Source organism: Anabrus simplex, chromosome 3 (genome assembly GCF_040414725.1).
Source record: "Anabrus simplex isolate iqAnaSimp1 chromosome 3, ASM4041472v1, whole genome shotgun sequence".
Classification (NCBI taxonomy): Eukaryota; Metazoa; Arthropoda; class Insecta; order Orthoptera; family Tettigoniidae; genus Anabrus; species Anabrus simplex.
In genome coordinates this window covers 308,394,331-308,416,592 of record NC_090267.1, presented here as the reverse complement: position 1 = coordinate 308,416,592, position 22,262 = coordinate 308,394,331, and the positions used below count along the sequence as shown (strand labels likewise).

The 22,262-nt window shown below is 40.3% G+C and overlaps 1 protein-coding gene and 1 long non-coding RNA gene across 4 annotated transcripts in view; one reads left to right on the top strand and one right to left on the bottom strand.

Moving 5' to 3' along the window:
* LOC136866293 (uncharacterized) overlaps positions 1-5,916 on the bottom strand; it is a 39,884-nt gene extending 33,968 nt beyond the window's left edge. Inside the window, exon 1 of the long non-coding RNA XR_010859527.2 lies at positions 5,882-5,916. This is a non-coding gene — a long non-coding RNA (uncharacterized lncRNA). The remainder of the gene's footprint in view (positions 1-5,881) is intronic.
* The window catches only part of aralar1 (calcium-binding mitochondrial carrier protein aralar1), a 404,690-nt gene that overhangs the window by 101,894 nt on the left and 280,534 nt on the right, over positions 1-22,262 (top strand). The window contains exon 1 of one of the 3 annotated variants that reach the window (XM_067143123.2): positions 5,939-6,144. The exons of the other annotated variants lie outside the window; for them this stretch is intronic. Coding sequence (XP_066999224.1) covers positions 6,115-6,144 — 30 coding nt within the window. The 5' untranslated portion in view covers positions 5,939-6,114. Of the gene's footprint in view, positions 1-5,938; positions 6,145-22,262 lie in introns of those variants that run through there. 3 annotated transcript variants of the gene reach the window in all.

Below are 22,262 nucleotides of genomic sequence, written 5' to 3'. Positions count from 1 at the left end.
TAAGGGAATTAGATTTTACACACCAATAGAGCATATAAAAAGTTAACGGGCTTCTGATAAAACACCTGCATACATCCTACCGTCAATAGGTAGGGCCTGACACATGCCACTCTGATGAGTGCATTGTCGGGCATAAGGAAAAACATTGGTTTTATAGAGTAATTACTTGTATATACTTATATCTAACATAGTAATATTAGTTAGTTATTCAAGAACATTCCTTATTAACAGGACGTTTCCACAGGATTCGTCTTCCCCAGCTCTTTAAAAGCCGAAAAGGACAATTATCATCTTAGAGAAATGTTTTCCCGTGGATAAAACATGTAAAACGCTTCTTCTCTCTCAAACAGCTGATTCATACGCCCCTCGATCCGCCGAGGTTTAAATAGCGAAAGAGGTGCGGTGCGGTTGAAGGCTATATGATTTATCGTTCATATTTAGACCTAAGCAAGCACCAGCTATCGTAAAATATACATACTAACTCGCGCCGCTATGCTGTTACTAAGATGCTCATAATAATCTACCTCGTTCATTTGAACGACTTCGTTCATTGAATGACGTGCCGCGCGAGCTCTTTCCGTGTAGACAGCCCAAATGAACCGACTCGTTCATTTGAACGACTTCGTTCATTGAACGAGGTGCCGCGAGAGATGTTTCCATGCAGACTGCACAAATGAACTACCTCGTTCATTTAAACGACGAATAAACTTGCACAAAAATGGCCAATGGCGTGACGTGTTAATGGTCACGTGACAGCACATCACTCACACTTCACAAATGGGGTAGAAGGAGTTATACAAAATTAGAAAGCTTATATGTCTCTCCGTCTCTTAGATACCATTTCTTTACTTAGGCAGGCGGGCGGAAGCATTGTGTAGCTGTTTTCTGTTCGTGCTCATAATAAACTAACTCGTTCATTTGAACGAAGTGCCGCGAGGGCTGTTTCTAGGCCTATATCACGTCATGAACTACCTCGTTCATTTGAACGACTCAAGGCTATGAACGGTATCTAGTGAACTAGTTCGAGCAAAAGAACTAACTGGACCCATCCCTACTAGTCACACATTCGCTCAGACGCTCACCCGATTGCACGCGAAGGTGCCCGATCACTTCCGACATAAAAAAACCCCAGGAAGTGGCGCAGCGCCAAAACAGTGGCGCTCTGGTCAATCACAAACACAGGGCATCCTCTGTCTTGCAAGTGAAGCACTTTTGAATGCATTACATTTTCTTGAGAAGTATACTTGTTCGGTTTTCAAAATAATCACGGTGCTGAATTTGTAATGTTTGTAAGTTTAAGGCTTAATGTAGAAAGCAGAATATTTCCATTAAAAAAAAAATAGTACCCGTACCATTACCGGTATCTCGGAATGATAAATTACTAGTGTAAGTCCAATTATGGAGCCCCTTGTTAACATCACTGAATATCTTTAACGGTTCAAGAGTTATTTGAGGTGGTCATCTTAGCTGAATAACTCTGTATTTGAATTCCGACAGGTTGGCTGAACGGTCAGCGTACTGGCCTTCGGTTCAGAGGGTCCCGGGTTCGATTCCCGGCCGGGTCGGGGATTTTAACCTTAATCGGTTAATTCCAATGGCACGCGGCTGAGTGTATGTGTTGTCTTCATCATCATTTCATCCTCATCATGACGCGCAGGTCGCCTACGGGAGTCAAATAGAAAGACCTGTACCTGGCGAGCCGAACCCGTTCTGGGATATCCCGGCACTAAAAGCCATACGACATTTCATTTCATTTTCTGTATTTGAAAAGTTTAAACGTGAAATTTTATATGAGATTGCAACATTTGTAATTTGATGATGGGCTGATAACCTAGGTGTCAGGCCGCTTTATGCAACATTAATACTTTTTATTTTGATGATGCGTCGTGGCCTCCTTAGAGACCTGTTGTAGGTCTTTCTAGTTGACGTCCTTGAGCGTCTGGGTGTGTATGATGATGATTATACTAATAAATAGTACGTAAGCCTGTCTTTGATAGTTGAAATTATCTATAAGGTAACAGGAAATTCTAAATGGACTATTAATATAGGCCTATCTTAGGTATAAATATTAGACTTTCCAGATTTTATACGGCATTTGAATGGAATCAAAACAGGTATTAAAGTACTTCCTTACAAACCATATGAGTGCAGTTGTAGCTTAGAGTTGTACTTTGAAGTCTATGGATCTGAGTACTCTTGAAAAAAAAAAAAATAGCTATGTACAGCTGTCCAAAACACTGGAGAGATTCATCCCAACTTTAAAATTCGTCCTGGTGGCGTATTCAGTGTGACATAGAAGGCTAAATTGAGAGGAAATGGCCTCGATTTAAGAACGAATGGTATTCCCGCATTCACATGTCCTAAATTTGTTCTTGGAATAAAACACTTTCTTCCTGAAGCTGAGCACGTCTGAACTTCTGCATGAACGATATTTTTGTCTAGCTTCAGTAGATTCAATCTCGTTCCGTTGCACAAACCAGCTTTGTTAAATTCAATAACATCATCGCACACTATGCAATCAATGGTAATGTACGTTATTTGGTCATCTTTCAAGCTGTTCAGAACTATTGTTTCTTGGGCAAAAAATATGCTACTTTGGAAAACACCGTACTCTCGCTTGGATGAAAAGAACCAAGTGAATCTCGTAGAATATTTTTTGAAATCCGGTGTTGTTGAATGTCGACAGTGCCATTTGGTCTAGTTCTCCGTATGTGCAACAAAATGACAACCTCACCTCGTTGAATGAGAGGCATTTTATCGAGAAAGAACCAAGCCAACGAAATTCCATCTCAGCCGAAACATGTCTCTACCATAGAGACACTTGCAACGAAACATCCAAGATCAACATTAGTGAAGATGTCATTTCTCAAACTTGTATGTCCAACCTATACGGCGTCGGGTATGAAGTAAGATGAATCTTCGCAGCAAGTTTTTACGACCGGATGCCCTTCCTGGTGTCAACCTCAACAGCGGAGTTAATGAGAAAAAACGAATGACGTGATATTGATAGAAGGGAGAGGGTGGAACCCCTGGCGACACATAGCCTACTCCTGTCTAATAGTACCGAAAGTTCTGTTCAAGGCTTCACGTCTCTAACCGACAGACGAATCACCATTAACAGCGTCATATGCCCTCACTCCATATGAATACTGCGAAAAGTTTTGGAATTTAATCCAGGCTTTTGGCATGCAATTTAGTGATTGTTAGAAAATGCATACCACTACCTTTCCTACCCTGTCGGCCAACATTGTAATGCTTTTTTTTTTTCCGATCAACGGGACTCGAACCGGCTAACCACGGTGTCCGATCATTTAGCCTGCACGCCTAAACGATCATCGCCACCATGCGGGTTGTGCTAACCGAGGAGACAGTGTGTTTTCATACCCCACAGTGGAAAAAGAATTATTCATTCATTTCACAGAAAGATAGAATTTTTCACTAAATAGTTCAAGTATGATCGGCATCATCATCAATGCAGTGTTCTTGCAACCCATATAACTTCGATGATAGAAACGTATTTTTCTTTTAAACAGTATGAAAGTCGTAGTCGTGAGAGGTTCATTGTATTTTTCTTGTAAAGGACACATAAGAACATGAACACTGCGAAAAGGTTTGGAATTTAATCCAGGCTTTTGGCACGCAATCTAGTGATTAGAAATCGCATACTACGATACTACCACCTCTCTTACGTTATGTACAGTATGTTCATAGTTCTTGTAACCCATATCAGGCACCGTTTCCTCCATATATAGTGTTTCCGGAAGGTAACAGAAGTCACGATGTATGCAGTTCGACCCAATGTCGATAGATATAACTGTATACCTACATCATCATGGCGAATGAGACAATAACTTCGCTGAAAGAAACGTATTTTTCTTTTAAAAAGTACAAAAGTTGTGGTCGTGAGAGGTTGATTGTATTTTTCTTGTTAGGTAGATATAACAATCTATATCTGGGAACAATTTCAGCTGTTGAAATCTTCCCGTTTTCTCAATATCGCTGTGAATGACAGTATTAGGCATTATATAATAATAATAATAATAATAATAATAATAATAATAATAATAATAATACGGGGTCCACTCAGCCACGGGAGGTCAACTGAGTAGAGGGTGTTCGATTCCCACCTCAGCCATCCTCGAAGTGGTTTTCCGTGGTTTCCCACTTCTCCTTCAGGCATATGCCGGCAAACGTTCAGCATAGCAGGTGAGTCGGTCTGGACGAGGCAGTGGTCCTCCTTCCCAGTTGTATCCCCGACCCAAAGTTTCAAGCTCAAGGCCACGGCCGTTTCCTTCCCTCTTCCTTGCCTGTCCCTTCCGATCTTCCTATCCCCCCACAAGGCCCCTGTTCAGCATAGCAGGTAAGGTCGCCTGGGCGAGGTACTGGTCCTCCTCCCCAGTTTTATCACCGATCCAAAGTTTCAAGCTCCAGGACACTGCCCTTGAGGCGGTAGAGGTGGGTTCCCTCGCTGAGTCCGAGGGAAAAACTAACCCTGGAGGGTAAACGGATTAAGAAAGAAAGCAAGCAAGAAATAAATAATAATAATAATAATAATAATATAATAATAACTAATTGTGTATCGCCACCTCTCCTACCCTGTCGGTCAACATTCCTGATGGTGATTGTTTTTCACGAATGGGACTCGAACCAGCTAACCACGGTGTCAGATCGCAAAGACGCCTTAACGACTATGGCCACCAGGCGAGCTTATAATAGAATGGCCGGGCTGAGTGGCTCAGACGGTTGAGGCGCTGGCCTTCTGACCCCAACTTGGGAGGTTCGATCGTGGCTCAGTCCGGTGGTATTTGAAGGTGCTCAAATACGTCAGTCTCGTGTGGGTAGATTTACTGGCACGTAAAAGAACTCCTGCGGGACTAAATTCCGACATCTCGGCGTCTCCGAAAACCGTAGAAGAATTTAGTGGGACGTAAAGTAAATAACATTATTATTGTAATAGAATTACTTTGTAAGTAATATTTTCGCCATTCTTTAGGAGCGATTGCATTCTAATTCATCTATATTATAATTTGTTTGTTGACTCAATCACTTGATTTTAAGATAAATAGTTCGTATATTTAAGCAAGTTGGCTGCGCGGTACGGCTATGTACCTTTAAACTTGCAACTGGAGATGATTTGTAGCTCACCATCGGCAGTCCCATAACCTGGCAAATGCCACACCCGCTTTCTTCCGAGTCTCCCATCGCCCCCGATAACCTGAGTGCGACGTTAAGAGGACTACTAGAAATCCTTCCCCCCTTTTCCGCTTGCTAGTTCGAATATTTAATTTCTTGGTTTATCTTGAACGTTATGTATTTTTAATTTACAATATAAAATATTAAACATTAGTGTACACTATTCATTTCCTAAAATTGAACCTACTAAACAACAACACTACGGTAACAACAACGGTTTAACGTCTCGGTATATGCTGTCGATCATTTGTGTCGTCCGCTGTCTCTCAGTTGTCCTTCATATGTTCCTGAGGCTCAACCGAACCTTATGATGAATTATGACGCCGTTTTAAGATATGGTTGATTGAATGAAAAATTGTGTAATAAAATCGTTTGCAAGATATATGCTGATTCCATTGTCTAATCTCTTCACACATTCATGAATGTCAAAAATGATACCAACATCCACACACAAAATCTGCCCGCCACTACTAACGTACCGGTACTGATGATGTACTCATGTCTGTGCCTTTCTTACATCAACCGTCATGGGCATGGCCTTGTTCTGATCCGTTTACCAGATTGAATCATCCTGAACACAGTTCTACTGTATAATAAATGTAGCTTTTATTGTCTGTGTAATTGCATAATTTAGCGGGAAATACACATATAGCCTACATAGATTAATACAGATATTATTTGTACTTACTTGACATGGCTGCATCTTTCCTCGGTGACTGCCTTACTCGTTGTGCCGGAGATATCTGCACTGACCTTGATGTATTTACTGAGTTCACCAGTTATCACTGTTTGTGTATGACGATATTGATACCACATGTTTTGCAAGATGAATACGTAAGGTAGTGTAACTCGTGGTGAAGGCTGAACGGGCAGTCCCAGTATCTGTCTCGGCGTGGTGTCGGGCTCACGTGTGTTGAAATCATGGTGCGTGAAGAGAGGGGACTCCGCAAGGTATGTATAGGTTTCGCATGGTCGGCTGCCTTTAGTAACTTTTCAACAAGCCAGGTGTCGTTTTTATTTAAATTGTATACACTAATGGATATGAGTCATACAGGGACAACGATTGGTAATCCTTCGTAATTCTCCTGTAGCTTGTCCAGTAGGCTAGTGCTATGTATCTTTAATTCGGAGAACATTTTCTGACAGTTTCAATGATGTACATATATTTTTTACTTACCGAATAAGTTGGATTATGACTTATTAACATGAATAACGGAAGGTGCTCCAGTGTGGTAATTATTCGCCATGGAGAAAAGTGTGGACCAAATTACGTATGGGTTTTATCATAACTAAGTAATGGATGTAAGAAGTGAAGAGAGGTAAGAACCAGTATCAGACGCTTCCGCGCAGAATTGGCGTTGCTGATTCATTTTCATTTATAGGACTTAGTGTTCATCAGTTCCTTCTGTTGATGCGTATGTAAAAATCCTGTGTGTCGTGTGCATTTGTAATTAATTGAGCATGGAATTGGGAAGTAAACAGGACGACCAGATATCATAAATAGAAAAGAGGGCATGGTGCCCCAAAATGTAGGACATTCCAAAAAGAGTATAGAACATTACAGAATAAAGGTTGAAAACACTCATTATATTGATTTCATTTCATATAATATTGAATTTCGTGTTATACCTATTACATTTTATTATACATGCCCAGGGAAAGCCATGTTACGTTGGAAAAATAACAATTCATTTAAATGGAAAAGGCAGTGAGTTATAACCAATTAAGGAACGGTTTAGTGGGCACGGCCATCATATGCTTTACCGCATTTTTCTGATGAACTAATCTTCTTTAAAACACTTTGTTGACGTAGAATACTTTTAGAACTTCTCAACCTGCCATTTTATGGTAGAATTCCTGAATACAAGATCGCTTTGAAAGCAAGTCGCCAAAATACGACATTTGAAATTACTATTAGGCCTATCACAAGTGGAGGACATTTTGGAATTATTGAAAATTCCTCCCGGACGTCGGACAGAAGGTCACATTGTAGGACATTTCCGGTAAAAGCTCGTCATCCTGACAGTAAAAGCTAATTGCCTTGAAAAATTCGTCTCATCATTTTCCTGGAATCGGCATGGAGGAAAACTAAGTGTAACACATCGTACACTATCAGGAGTGACAGTCCGTCGCCGTTTATTACGGTCTGGGTTACCGGCGCGTCGTCCACTTCTCCGATTATTTTTGGTTAATGTGCATAAACAAGCTAGACTGCAATGGTGTATGGAACGACTTCATTGGGGACAGGAATGGCAGTAGATAGTGTTTTCGGACGAATCCAGGTTCTGTTTGTTTGAAAATGATGGCTGCATTTTGGTTCTTCGCAGACAGGGGGAGAGGCATCACATTGACTGCATTCGCACAAGACACACAGCTCCAACTTTAAGGCCTTATGGCATGGGGTGCTATTGGGTACAACCACAAATCACAGTTGTTGCGTTTCTACGGCACTGTGACCAGTAATTGAACAGTGAGAACTGAGAGAGAGAGAGAGAGAGAGAGAGAGAGAGATTTGATATTTTTGAATTGAATTTATTGATAATGATGATATACATGCCACTGAGGCTGAAAAGCCCCTTTATGTAGCGTCTACTTATAACACAATACAAGTTTATGAATATACTAACTACATTTTAGAGAGAGAGAGAGCTAACCAAACAGTGTACTTGTATGTATGTGGTTAATATAATTCATAAATATTAGTGTAAAAGATGCCAGGCTCCATGGCTAAATGGTTAGCGTGCTTATAATTTCGTGTGGCTATTTCTAGCCGAGTGCAGCCCTCGTAAGGCAGACCCTCCGACGAGGGTGGGCGGCATCTGCCAATGTGTTGGTAACTGCGTGTAATTGTGGTGGGGATAGTGTTATGTGTGGTGTGTGAGTTGTAGGGATGTTGGAGACAGCACGAACACACAGCCCCCGCCCCGGGCCATTGGAATTAACCAATGGAAGTTAAAATCCCCGACCCTGTCGGGAATCGAACCCGGGACCCTCTGAACCGAAGGCCAGTACGCTGACCATTCAGCCAACGAGTCGGACGTTAGCGTGCTGGCCTTTGGTCACAGGGGTCCCCGGTTCGATTCCCGGCAGGGTCGGGAATTTTAATCATCATTGGTTGATTTATCTGGCACGGGGGCTAGGTGTATGTGTTGTCTCCATCATTTCATCCTCGTCACGGCGTGCAGGTCGCCTACGGGAGTCAAATCAAAAGACCTGCACCTGGCGAACCGAACATGTCATCGGACACTCCCGGCACTAAAAGCCATACGCCATTTCCATTTCATTTTCAGTGTAGAAGATACCAGTCGAGTATTTATTTATCCATTACCCCGCCATGACGTTACACTATATTTTGTATGCAACATACTTAATGACTGAATAAATTGTGTTCTATTCTACGCCCATGGCTCGCGTGTTATTTGTTCTCAGCCGGCACACACATCAACGAAAGCGACCTCATTAAAAAACATGATTTTGTACCCGTTCTACTCCCCCCTTTGGGTGGGGGCAGTAGAATAACCCACGGTATCCTCTGCCTGTCGTAAGAGACGACTAAAAGGGACCACAGGGGCTCTTAAGTTGGGACCGTGGGTTGGTGTCCACGGGGCCCTTAGCTGAGTCCTGGCATAGCTTCCACTTACTTGTGCCGGGCTCCTCACTTTCATCTGTCGTATCCGACCTCCCTTGGTCAACTGTTGTCCTTTTCCGATCCGGACGGTATTAGGTATCGAGGGCTAGGGAGTCTTTCATTTTCACGCCCTTCGTGACTTTCTTTGGCCGATACTTTCATTTTTCGAAGTGTCGGATCCCTTCCATTTTTTCCCGCTGATTAGTGTTAATAGAGGATGGTTGTCTAATTGTACTTCCTCTTAAAACAATAATCACCACCACCACTCTCCGCTCTGCGCTAGTCGGTAGAATCACTTATTGGTACGACCCTTGCTATACATTGTGTGACTGCGGTGCTGACGGGCAGTGACTCACTCCGGGCCTCATTATCCATTCAAGGCATTTACTCCTTGTCTCGTGACTTTAAACTAAGTGGCTTGAAGGACTTTGGATTTACATTCAACATCAGACTGTTAATACATTTGATGTATTTTGAATTTTTACCTTCAAAAGGTGATCCCAGTGTCGATTGAAAGAAACAGTGATATGATGGCAACAAAAATATATTTTAATTTGTCGAAATCTAGCCAGGAGATTGGTGTGAAACGAACGTAACTACAAATATTGATATATATATTTACACCTGTCGAGAGTAAATTTGTTTTATTAGGTGACAAAAATTCGTAACCCAGTTCCGAACAGTCTTGTAGGCTATTTAATACACTTCCTAACTATAAAACATGTTGCATTATTTCCTGTAAAATAAACAATGAAGAGGCACCACGATCTATACAGGATGAACCGAAATTCGCGCACTCGGACGTCGCAGCGCGACTCCTCACATGCCAGCAATAAAAAAAAAAAAAAAAAAAGTCTCACACAAAAGTTCGTCCTGCGAGTATATCCGGCAGAAAAAGGACTACTACGATCCTAGAAATGGACGAACAATCGTTTCCATTGGTCAGCTTTGAAAAAGCAAGGTAATGGCCGAATTTTCATAAACATGTGATAGCTCCCGCAGATAGCTTGAGGGGAAGGTATCAACCTCTTTTATTTCATGTAAATTTCTAAATCTGGGGTATAAATGTAGGATTTTCGGCCGGTGTGAGGACTCTGTTCTATTCCCTACTGGGAAATATGTAATGTAACGGAACAAAGAGTGATTCCTCTGTTAACCGGCTCCATGGCTATGCGGTTAGCGTGCTGGCTTTTGGTCACAAGGGTCCCGGGTTCGATTCCCGTCAGGGTCAGAAATTTTGGCCATCATTGTTGAACCCTTGCTGGCAAGATGTAGTGTTTACAGTGCGCTATGCCTTCTGGTTTGGAATAGAGCAATTTGTTACTTTCATTAACCTGTCTGTCTCATCCTTGGCTTTGACAATATGAAAGTGGCCGAGGTATGAGCGATGCTAGTAATACCATTCCTTATGCAGCCAGTCCCTGTTATGATTGGTGTGAGAATATCGCCCATAGGGTCGGTTGATGCATGCATTTCAGTGAGCTTGGCAGACTGATATGCAATAGCAACTTCTGGCTCGGTGAGGAAAGCAACGGGAAACGACCGCACTTCTCATTTCCCTAGTATGCCTCTTCAGTGACGCCTAGGCTCTCTATGATAGCCTTTGGTGGAACTGTAGAGGATCAGACCAGCCTTCGGGCTGAATACCCAACATTCATACCTCTGTTGGTTCCCGTTCAACTTGGTATGGGGTGACTAAAGTTTCTAAAACTTTAAAATTCTTAACTCTCTTTTGGTATTTAATTATTCTCATTTAGTCACCCCGCTGTAGAATAGGCTTAGCCTCTGTATCATTGGGCCATAAGTCCACTTAGGGTTTTAAGTTTTTCTAGAAGGAGTGCAAGTGTTTCATCTCCTTTGCATTTTGTTTATGGCCGGTTACAGCCAACCTTTTCTTTTTACGTTAAGGCCATTTAATATGGGCTCTCTTGCCCCTGTAGATTGATTGTGGTGTGTAGAAATGAGTCTGGTGTGACGTTCCCTTGAGGGATAGAAAGTTATAAACTGTTGAGCAATAGACAAGCCCACCTCGGGGCTACCTTGTGTAAATTCTTTAATTAAGAGCAACCGATAGGTTGAAAGTGCTCAATTAGAAACTGATGCCTCTGCGAGGTTGGACGATAATACAGTTGAAGCGCAGACTCCTCTGTTGTGTGAAGGATAGGACCAAATTGTGCTCTTGTAAGTTTGGTACCAGCCAAGAGCAATTTAGCTCTTTCCTGTGTAAATTAGCATTTGTAATTCTCTCAAGTATTGTACCTGATATTTTTGGACTTTAAATCATTGTTGTTGGAGCTGACGAGCTCGAATCGTTAGTGTTGCTTCAAATTTTCTATTTATCAAATTTAAATGAGAAAAAAAAGGAAGGAAATGTAATTTCAAAATTGTTGTGTTACGTTATGCTCTAGTTAATTCCTTGTCCACCCATTCATAACAGCCGCTTCTTACACCTCTATCAACCCTGTATCAATTTATCAATTTATTATTATTATTATTATTATTATTATTATTATTATTATTATTATTATTATTATTATTATTATTATTATTACGTTAAACCGTTGGAGTCCCTTTCCCCTCTCCAAAGCGCAAAGAAATCGATGATATACAGAGCGTGGTGCCTGCGTGTAAGACTCCTTAAAGATGTATATTTTGGGATATGAGCTTTTAAACATGTTAATCATTTTATGTTAATCATTTTATTGTGAATCAGATGTCAACATTTTGATGTGAAAGAAATGTATGTTCACAATACCGTCATTTCTACCTGTCAGTTACGAACAAAATCAAGTAAATGAGAAAGAGGCTATGTATAGTTGTGAATAAGGTAGTTAAAATGTGTATTTCTTTGCAAGAACAAACAAAACTTAATATAATTTATTTTCGGCTTGTTCTGTGGCAGAGTATCTTAATAATTATTAACGTGATTAACGACTTTACTTATAATGGTTTTCCGTGGTTTTCCATTTTACACTGGGCAAATGTTGGGGGCTGTACCTTAATTAAGGCTACGGTCGCTTTCTTCCCACCCCTAGTCCTTTCCTATCCCATCGTCGCCATAAGACCTATCTGTGTCGGGGCGACGTAAAGCAAAATTGTTAAAAAAACTTTAAACTTGCGTATGTTTAAAGAATATTCTAAACATACTTCATAAAGATAATATTTCCTGACGGGCTGAGTGGATCAAACGTTTGAGGCGCTGGCCTTCTGACCCCAACTTGGCATGTTCGATCATGGCTCAGTCCGGTGGTATTTGAAGGTGCTTAAATAAGTCAGCCTCATGTCGATAGATTTATTGGTACGCAAAAGAACTCCGGCGGGACTAAATTTCGGCACCTCGGCGTCTCCGAAAACCGCTAAAGTAGGTGGGACGTAAAAAGGAATAACATTAAAAAGTATTTCCTCTCTACGTGATATTTTGTTTCTTAATGAAGTAATAAATTTGCTCTCATTCAGAAGTGGAATATCAACAATTTTGTATTAAATATTATTTTGTATCTCCTGAGAAGTTTAATATTTGTAATTACGTAGGTTATGTTACTAAGTACAGAATTTCGCTATGATGACAGGCCTTATAATCAGGGCCGAATTTAACTACTACAGCGCCTCTTGGGTCCAAAAACATCCACGGTATCCCCTGCCTGTCGTAAGAGGCGACTAAAAGGGGCCCAGGGGCTCTCAAGTTGGTGACCACGGGGCCCTTAGCTGAGTCCTGGCATTGCTTCCACTTATGTCAGCCTCCTTACTTTCATCTATCCTATCCGACCGCGCTTGGTCAACTTTTGTTCTTTTCCGACCCCGACGATATTCGAGTATTCGAGGCCTAGAGAGTCTTTCATTTTCATGCCCTTCGTGACTCTTATGACTCTTATGTTTCTTTGGCCGATTCCTTCATTTTTCGAAGTGTCTGATCCCTTCAATTTTTTCTCTCTGATTAGTGTTATATAGAGGATGGTTGCCTAGTTGTACTTCCTCTTAAAACAATGTCGCCAGCACCACCACCACCATCTTGGCCCAAATAATTTTGCGCCCTCCTTCGTTAAACTTGAAAAGACAAAATTGCAATTACTAGGGGTCTATTATGTTTATATAATGAATAAAATAATAGAGTATAATTCCTTCCAGGTAAAATATCAGTTATTATTATTATTATTATTATTATTATTATTATTATTATTATTATTATTCCAACTGAGAGAACAGACGGCTTTCAACTTTGCACTAACTACTACCCTGTCTTTAAAACCTTAACACATAATCATCGATGAGCGTGGAAATTATCATGTTTCGTTAAGTGCTGATTTCCGTGCTTCCAATCATTGAAGCCAGTTGTTTTAAATTGAGCTGTCCCTCCAAAAAGTTTACAAGGAGCACAAAAGCACATCATAGGCTGCAGGAATAAAGCAGACATTCACGTTTCATAACGTCTCCTTTTAAAAGCTTTCTTTCCAACAGCACTTTTATTGTCAGAAATCGCTAATTGTCTGGTTACATAAATTGTTTCCTGATTCTGTTTCCACTTTTAGCATAGCCGTCTCTAGTAACATTATTCATAAGCAAGAAATAAGGGTAGTCTTTTGGTTTAAAATACCTTATCTTGGTATTAGATCGTCTTCACAAGATTTTCACTTTCAGTTCCAATAGCAGACCAATGGAAACGCAAGTAAAACTGGGCGTATACTGATCAAAGTTTCCTGTGCCGGTACCATAACTTTTATTTTCGTCATTGCACGAGAGGAAGTTGTTTGAGTTATAGTTTGGATCCTGTTAAAAAACAAGTCTAATTTTGGCGTTTGAGAGAACAATTCGTTTCCCTCCTCTTCCCTTCTGCTAATCTGCGATAATTTGCGCCACTTACCGTAATCGTTTTCGACTAGCTATGTTGTGTACGTAACGCGAAAAACACGTAATAAAACTCTCGCAAATAAATAAAAATGGCTTTCACTTTCACAGACTTCTCCGGAACTCTTGGCAATTATGGGAAATTAGCGGCCTTCTCGATTCACTCAACATCACGCGGTTGACTCTAGGTGGCGTTGGTTCGCCGCCCGTTTGACTAAGTTGCAGCCCGAATTCATCTTGGTACTCGTACGAAGAACCGAGGGGGCTGTGTTTCAAGATTGAGGTGGTATTTATTATGTTATTACCGACAGTTTTCACATAAGCGGAATGAAGATTCCGTTATTCATATCGGGATAGAATAAATTTAGAATGGAGATTATCTGATGAGTTTCAAAGAGTGGCAGTTTCAATTCAGTCAGTCAGTCAGTCAGTCAGTCAGTCAGTCAGTCACCAGTGATCTGAATTTAGGGTTGTCGTGAAGTGGCAGATTGCCTGTCATTTGTTTACCCAGTCTTTTCTTAAATTATTTAAAATAAGTTGGAAATTTATCGAATTGGTGTAGATATAGTAGGAGGCAGCATTGGTAAATTATTATCCCAGTCCGTAATTCTTCTTCCCGACAAAACAACAGCTTGAGAGAATCTCAGTAGCGATAAGAAATATCTGATAATTTGATGAAATTTTCCTTTCGTTGTTAACACGACGACGACGACGACGACGACGACGACGACAACAACAACCAACAACGGTCGTGCAGTTATTAAAATGACACTTTCTTCCGGACTTGATAAAAAGTCCAGGGTCAAGAAATGGAACGAATCCGAACGACGCGACGGTTTCTATACGCAGAGAATGTGAATTGCGAAACGTCACTTGATCGATACCACTGGAAAAAACAACAGAAGATTGGCACAGAGAGTAAATGAAATTATTTTCTTGCAATGGTTACATTCTACAAATACAACAGTTGTGTTCCCGAAACGGTTGCGTTGTATCTGTCTCAGCTCTAAAAAGTGGTTTGTAACTTGGGGTTGTGAGCCGAAGGTCTTCAAGGGGATACATAAGACATTTAAGTCTAAAATTAGTGGTCGGGAAAAGGGAGTGGTCGTCTTATAGAGATAAAGAATACATTAGCGTAATGGAATAACAATTCCATTCCCGAGGTAAATGGTAGTGGAGAGGAGTCTGGTTAAAGGAGTGGTCTTGTGGAAAGGTTTTATTTACTATATTATACTAGCCTGTTGTACCCGTGCTTCGCTGCGGAATTCTACATTCTATATGGAATTCTAGGTAAAGTACTCTACACGTTGTGAGTAAACTTTTATTAAATTGGATGGCTCTCAGCGTTACCCGAGAAGCAGCACGGGAAGGTCACAATACGTTGCTTCTCATATAAAGTCCCGGTTAGGGAGTTTCGATTATAATGGCAGGTCCCCTTGCCCTACCCCATTTGCAGTATTGAAATAATTTTCTTCTGCTACCGCTTTTCGCACATCTGTGGGGTCGCAGGTGCGAACAATGTAGCACATGTGAATTTGACCCTGTTTTACGGCCGGATGCCCTTCCTCACACCAACCCTATATGGAAGGATGTAATCACTATTGCGTATTTCTGTAGTGTTTGGTAGTGTGGTATGTTGTCTGAATATGAAGGGGAAAGTGTTCGGACAAACACAGACACCCAGTCCCCGAGTTAGAAGAATTAATCAGACACGATTAAAATCCCTGACCCAGCCGGGAATCGAACACGGAACCCTCTGAATCGGACGCAGTATTGAAATAATATTCATTTAAATATTTTAAAATATATGCAGCAAACGTCGGTGGGGGACAAATTGTCCGCAATCCATTGCTAGACTCATGGGTACGCTGCAGCAGTCCGGGCAGGAGCTTAAAGTTTCATTGCGGTAGGCCTACATTATAAATTAGTTTAGAGATAATAATGAATGAAGTTGTAAACTTATGTAAGTTTTACCTTTCATCAAAGCAAAAAGTAGGCTTTCTACAGTCCCCCCTCCGCCGCATATTTGTGAGCTGTATATATTCCAAGAGGTCCTATCGGGTAGTACCGTGAACTTCATGTCGTTATGAAGTAAACTTGTGGTGATAGGCCAATGCAATGTGTATTTCTTAGTTAATATTATGGTCGTTCACAGACATGTACCCTTAATGATTTTATTATTATTATTATTATTATTATTATTATTATTATTATTATTATTATTATTATTATTATTATTATTATTATTATTATTATTATTATTATATGCCGTAAAAAGGTGAGTATAATGAATGGAACGAAACGTGAGTGTTTGGAATCTGTAGTGCTCTCCACAAGGCTGTACCCAGGGGGAAGTTAGCGGGCTTCAAACCCCATCCGAAATAAAAGTAAACTTGACAGATTTAAACAGCATATGCGGGTTTTGAAATAGCCTACAATAAATTGGAAATGTTATAAAAACGAGCATTTAAAAAATAAATAATTGAATTTAATCTATACAATCTGTGTCATCTTTAAATGTTTCTCTATGAATATAGTTAACAAATTTACTGAAAACATAAATGGAAATTTTATTTTTGGTGAGATATACGGATTGTTTGTTTTTTATGTTCTTAATACATTTTGCACCATAATAATCAATGTCAGTAAACATATACAAATATTTTCTTGTTATCGAGTCGCTCCAAGATTTTTTAGAAAATGGAATCAAACCTCTTAATATTTTAATACTTACAGTGAAACATACTGTTTCCTCCATTTTTAAACACACGACAGAAATCTTTGTATCGCACTGCATGACGTGTTAAAGCGTGCTCTGCCCACCTGGCCGCTTTGAATTGTTCTTTCTACTTCATCCGTAGACTTGTAAAAGGTACTGCTCTAAACAGTTTCAAACAAACTTTTCATTCTGTAAAACTTATTCGAAAGCAAAAATGTTACGATAGTTCTTGTTTTCGGAAGAAGCATTCCCCACCACCCGCAAATTCTAACCCCTCCAAAAAAATTCCTGAGTGCAACTTGGCTCTCCATATATTGTAATTAAACTAGTATGGTAAATTTCGTAATCTATTATATTCTTCCTTTGCTAACTTACAGGATGGTCCTCCTACATTTTTCACCTCAAATATCTTTTAATTGAAGATAGCGATAGGTGGTTTTCAGCTACGTAAATAACAATAAGGGGCACATGAAAGAACGAACAATTTTTATCCTGTGATATAATTAGCACAGAGGTTGCAATATCATTTAAAAAAATAGTACTATTCCCTTTTCTGTTGCATGCATAGTAGGTCGTAAGCACCTACATTCAGCGACGCAATTACTTCCACAGCCAGACATACCGCTGTCTTCTAGTCAGAAGGTATTATTGAGGTGAAGAATTTTGGTGGGCCACTGTTTGTAACCTGTTCAATTGAAGTATCACCTATTGTCACAACACGTGTTACTGACATACTGTATTATAAGAAGGAAGTAATTAATGTAAGTCCTGAAACAGACCGGTCTTACTCGTCTCTTTAGAAGTCCGAAAAATTTCTTCCATTTCTAGCATAAAGTAAGAGGCTTGCGATTGGATTGTTTCCTGCGTAAAATGCTATAAAAACGGTTTTCTTCTGTTCTCCTCTTTCAAGACATTCATACTAGTGCATATAATCTCGGTACTTGGTAACAATTTGTAAATTTGATGTTTGTAAATGAGAATATTTTATCTGGTAAATCTGGTTTTCGATAAGAATAATTATATCATATTGAGACTTTATGTTGTATAAGTCATTAACAGCTAATACTCGGCGTCTTATCTAGATATTACTTGAGTACTCGCTTTTACATGGCCGTATTATGTAATCAGCCACTTTGTAGAATGTTTATCTTTCTTGTATGCATGACTCTGCCACGCCCTTTTATATGTCAAACACAATACCCTCACCATCTTTCTTTGCCAATGAATGTTGCATTAGTAAAGCGTTAATCATTATTACTCCATAAAGAGATAAGTTTTCTCTCACTTTGATGAAATTCTGTACGATAACAAGTGTAGACTTGTAAATGCTTATAAACTCTGAATGTCTAACGTTCTATTGGTTTTCAGCCTCAGTTTCAGAAACAGTAATTTTAATTTCTTAAAAAGTAATCTCAATTTCAGAAAGGTTAACTTCTATTTCAGAGGGAGTAAATTTAAATGAATTTAATTTAATTTTAAAAAATACAGCTCAACTCATATGATGTGAAAACACGAACAAAGCGTTACTGTATTAGTGTATTATTTTATTCTCAGTACTGAGAAGCGTAACAATGCTATATATCTCTTAGAAACGAGTAAGCAGACCGTACAATTCCATATTGTTTCATGTACATTTAAGTAATAATAATAATAATAATAATAATAATAATAATAATAATAATAATAATACCGAGCTCGATAGCTGCAGTCGCTTAAGTGCGGCCACTATCCAATATTCGGGATATAGTGGGTGGGAACCCCGCTGTCGGCAGTTCTGAGGATGGTTTTCCGTAGTTTCCTATTTTCACACCAGGCAAATGCTGGGGCTGTACCTTAATTAAGGCCACGGCCGCTTCCTTCCCACTCCTAGTCCTTTCCTGCCCCATCGTCGCTATAAGACCTATGTGTGTCGGTGCGACGTAAAGCAAATTGTAATAATAATAATAATAATAATAATAATAATAATAATAATAATAAAAATAATTGTGCAATATGGAAAACAGAGGAGAAGTTATTCGACATCGAAGAGGAAAATATCAAAGGGTACCCGAGAAATGTTGTAATTCTGAATGCTGCAGAAAATGGTGAAAACTGGAAACAGATGGCTACAGCTAATGGAGTGAAGAACAAGACTGCTTATGACTGGCTCAAAAATAGGTAATGTCCAACGAAAAGAACGTGGCGGTAAGCGGCATCCTGAACTGTCTGAAGATGATGTCGATTCCATTATTCAGTGGATAACTGAAAATTCATAGCTTACATTAAAAAGTTATGCCAACGTTTTAAGACAAGAGAAAGGCATAACTGTTTCACAGCAGACTGTGTTCAAAACTCTGGATGTACCTTTAATAACGCTGAAGAAAGTTTACAACCATTGTGACGGGGTACATTCAATCGAAAACAAGACGAAAAGAAGACAGTACGTAGAAAAAATACTGGAATTTGTTGGCCAACAGAAGCATGTAGTTTCATTGATGAAATAAACTTACTGTAAAAGTAGTATGGGACGTGAAAGACGCGGATAAAACGCCGTTGTAGTCCGGCTCCATGGCTAAATGGTTAGCGTATTGGCGTTTGGTTAAAGGGGTCCCGGTTTCGATTCCCGGGAGGTTCGGAATTTTAACCATCATTGGTTAATTTCGCTCTCACGGGGGCTGGGTGTATGTGTCGTCTGCATCACCATTTCATCCTCATCACGACGCTCAGGTCGCCTACGGGAGTCCAATAAAAAGACCTGCTCTTGGCGAGCCGAACATGTCCTTGGACACTCCCGGCATTTCATTTCATATTGTAGGTTCCATTTCTTCTCGGGTTTAGAATTCTGGCAACGCAAACCAGGTGCGTTCAGGAGAGACCACTCCTTGAGTTTGAGCCACTGTATACGACTAGTAGCAAATAATGGACGCAAAATGGAAGACATTGTTGTTTTAGACAACGCTGCAGCTCATTCCCGTTGTGAGGAAATTCTACAAGAACAAGAGTTCATTGGGTTGCACATTTGTCGGCTAGCGCCTTACAGCTTCATGTTGAACCCAATTGAACATTTAGGGAGAGCAATAAAGGCACACATTTCAGCAACGTCTGAAGGAGAACCACGACATTTTAATGAGGGATGATCCAGCTATGACGCAAATTGAATTCGGACTTCGCCACCTGGAGATTATCGCTGATGGTGCAGTACAAGCTGTCACCGCTCAGATGTGCCTGCGATCGGTCAACCGTGTGCAGATACATTATCCTGCTGTCATGCGAATGGAAGACATGATTGTGGAAAACTAAAAAATGAAATTTCGTAGAGATGAACTTGTTGTTTGGTTATTAATTTTTACTTGATTTAATTTATATTTGCGCGCAGAATGTTTTCAGGACTACATAGAAAACATTTCACTTATATTTTTTTTTTTGGAAATTAAACAGACATTTTTCTGAAATTGAGGTTAAAAACCTATAGTTGAAATTCCATAAAAATATCGTTGATATAAGTATTATTTACGAAAGAGACCGACTGATTGACTAGACTTTTCCTACTCCTTGCCTCTTACTTTAAAATCATTACAGATTCTCTCGTATCATATGACATCATCTAAGTCAATTTAAATACACTGGTTCATCCAAGTAATTAATTAGTTCTCAAGACTTTTATTTCTTGAGTTCGAATACACTTCTTCCACTTTTCTCATCTGATGTTATTGGTTTTTCGTTTCTTTTTTGTTTTGTTTACGGAGACGCCACTTTTCTTACCCTCTTATAGCAGCAGTCATATATGTCCTCCTACTTATGAACTAGTTATCCGACGTTTACTCAGCTTCGGATGACAAACTGATCCTGGAAATAATGCGACGAAAGCAGGGCGGCATTCAGGAACGGGAAAATCGGCGCAGGTTCGGCAACGATGAAAGAAAATCATCTTGGATGACATGAGGATACAGTATCACTATCAAAGTGTACTATCATATGACGTCAAAAACACCTGTGTAGTCTGTGGCTCGGTCCGGCGGTGTTTGAAGGTGCTTGAAATACTTTAGTTTCGTCTAAGCAGATTACCGGCACGCAAAGAAATTCCTGCGGGACACAATTTCGGCACATCGGCGTCTCCAGAAACCGGAAAAGTACCTAGTTAGTGGGGCTTCTTTCCAGTAACATTATTATTTCATTAAAAGTACTTATTTGATTATTTCATCTGAGCTGTTCAGCTCGGTATGGGATGTAAAGGTAGCATTCACAATTTCCTGTAATCGTTGACTTTAAACAATGTGAGAATGACGCATGAAAAATTGTATACCACTTCGATGAACTTTGATAAGATGTTATTTTGCAGCCTTTTCCTACCGTCATCTGGCAATTGCACGTTTAATGAAAAGATATTGTATCTCTCACGTGAGCTTACGTTATCTCTGAATAGCATGGTGGTGATTGTCACGTTAGTTGCACGTGGTCATTGTGAAGATAAACCATATTGGGACATTACTCTTTTATGTCGAAGAGTGGTGCATCATGAACGAAATTCAAATAAGCTATTTTGGGTATTATTATTCCAATTAAAATTATACTTTGCCAATAGGTTTAGTGGTAGTAGTAGTAGTAGTAGTTACATTGTTTTGAGAGGAAGTACAACTGGGTAATCATCATTTCTTAACACTGACCAGAGGAATGAATGGAAGAGATGAAACTCTTCTAAGGACGAAGGTATCGGCAAAAGAAACGGAAAGGCCATGAAAGGCGTGGAGATGAAATACTCTATTGGCATCGCAAACCTAATGCTATTGGAGTTGGGAGAGAACAAGCGTTAACAAAGGAAAGTCGGATTGGAAAGATGAAAGGGAGGAGCCTGGCAGAAGTGGACTCAATGCCAGATTCAGCTGGTGCCCCCGTGGTTGTAACTCACGCTCCTAAGATGAGAGCGCCCGCCCCTTCCCCTTTTTAAGTCATCTCTTAGGGCTGGTTTACACGGGTAGAGTAGCGAGGCGAGTAGAGTGGATAGTAGAGCTACTAGCATCGTGTAAACGACTGGGATAGTAGCAAGTAGAGTAGAGTAGCTAGTACGCAGTAGAGTAGAGTGGGTTTCTGCTGTGGTAAAGTAACTCTACCACTATCCTACCCCCTCCACCGGAACCGAGCTCCGAGAGCTGGCGGAGAAGGCCGAGGACGCTCGATTTTTCAGTTGGCGCGTCATTCGCCTATTTCCATGTGTGTACTGACGGTATTCCGCTGAGTAAATTGAGCGAAATTTGGTAGCAAAATCAAGTGTACGGAAGAAGAAACATGCAAATTTGTAGAACTGACAGTGAAAAAAGAGTGTTTATGGAACATAAACAGCATTATTTACAGAAACTAAAATATGCGACGGGCGGCGGAAGAGGACTTGATTACGAAAATGGGTAAAGAGGGTTTTGGTTTTATGGAACTTAAACAGAATTTTTTTAAAAATACGATGTACCAACAACCAAGGACTGACAAAAATTCGTAAATCCAAGAAGTCTGGAGGTGGTGCCGCCGACATCTACACTCCCTCTCTTAAGTGGTTTAGTAAAGTATAATTTGCAAGGTAATACTGAAAGCCGTCCGCCTCTGTGGTGTGGTTAGTGTGATTAGCTGCCACCCCCGGAGGCCCGGGTTCGATTCCCGACTCTGCCACGAAATTTGAAAAGTAGTACGAGGGCTGGAACGGGGTCCACTCAGCCTCGGGAGGTCAACTCAATAGAGGTGGGTTCGATTCCCACCTCAGCCATCCTGGAAGTGGTTTTCCGTGGTTTCCCGCTTCTCCTCCAGGCAAATGCCGGGATGGTACGGTACCTAACTTAAGGTCACGGCCTCTTCCTTGTCTATCCCTTCCAATCTTCCCATCCCCCACCAGGGCCCCTGTTCCGCATAGCAGGTGAC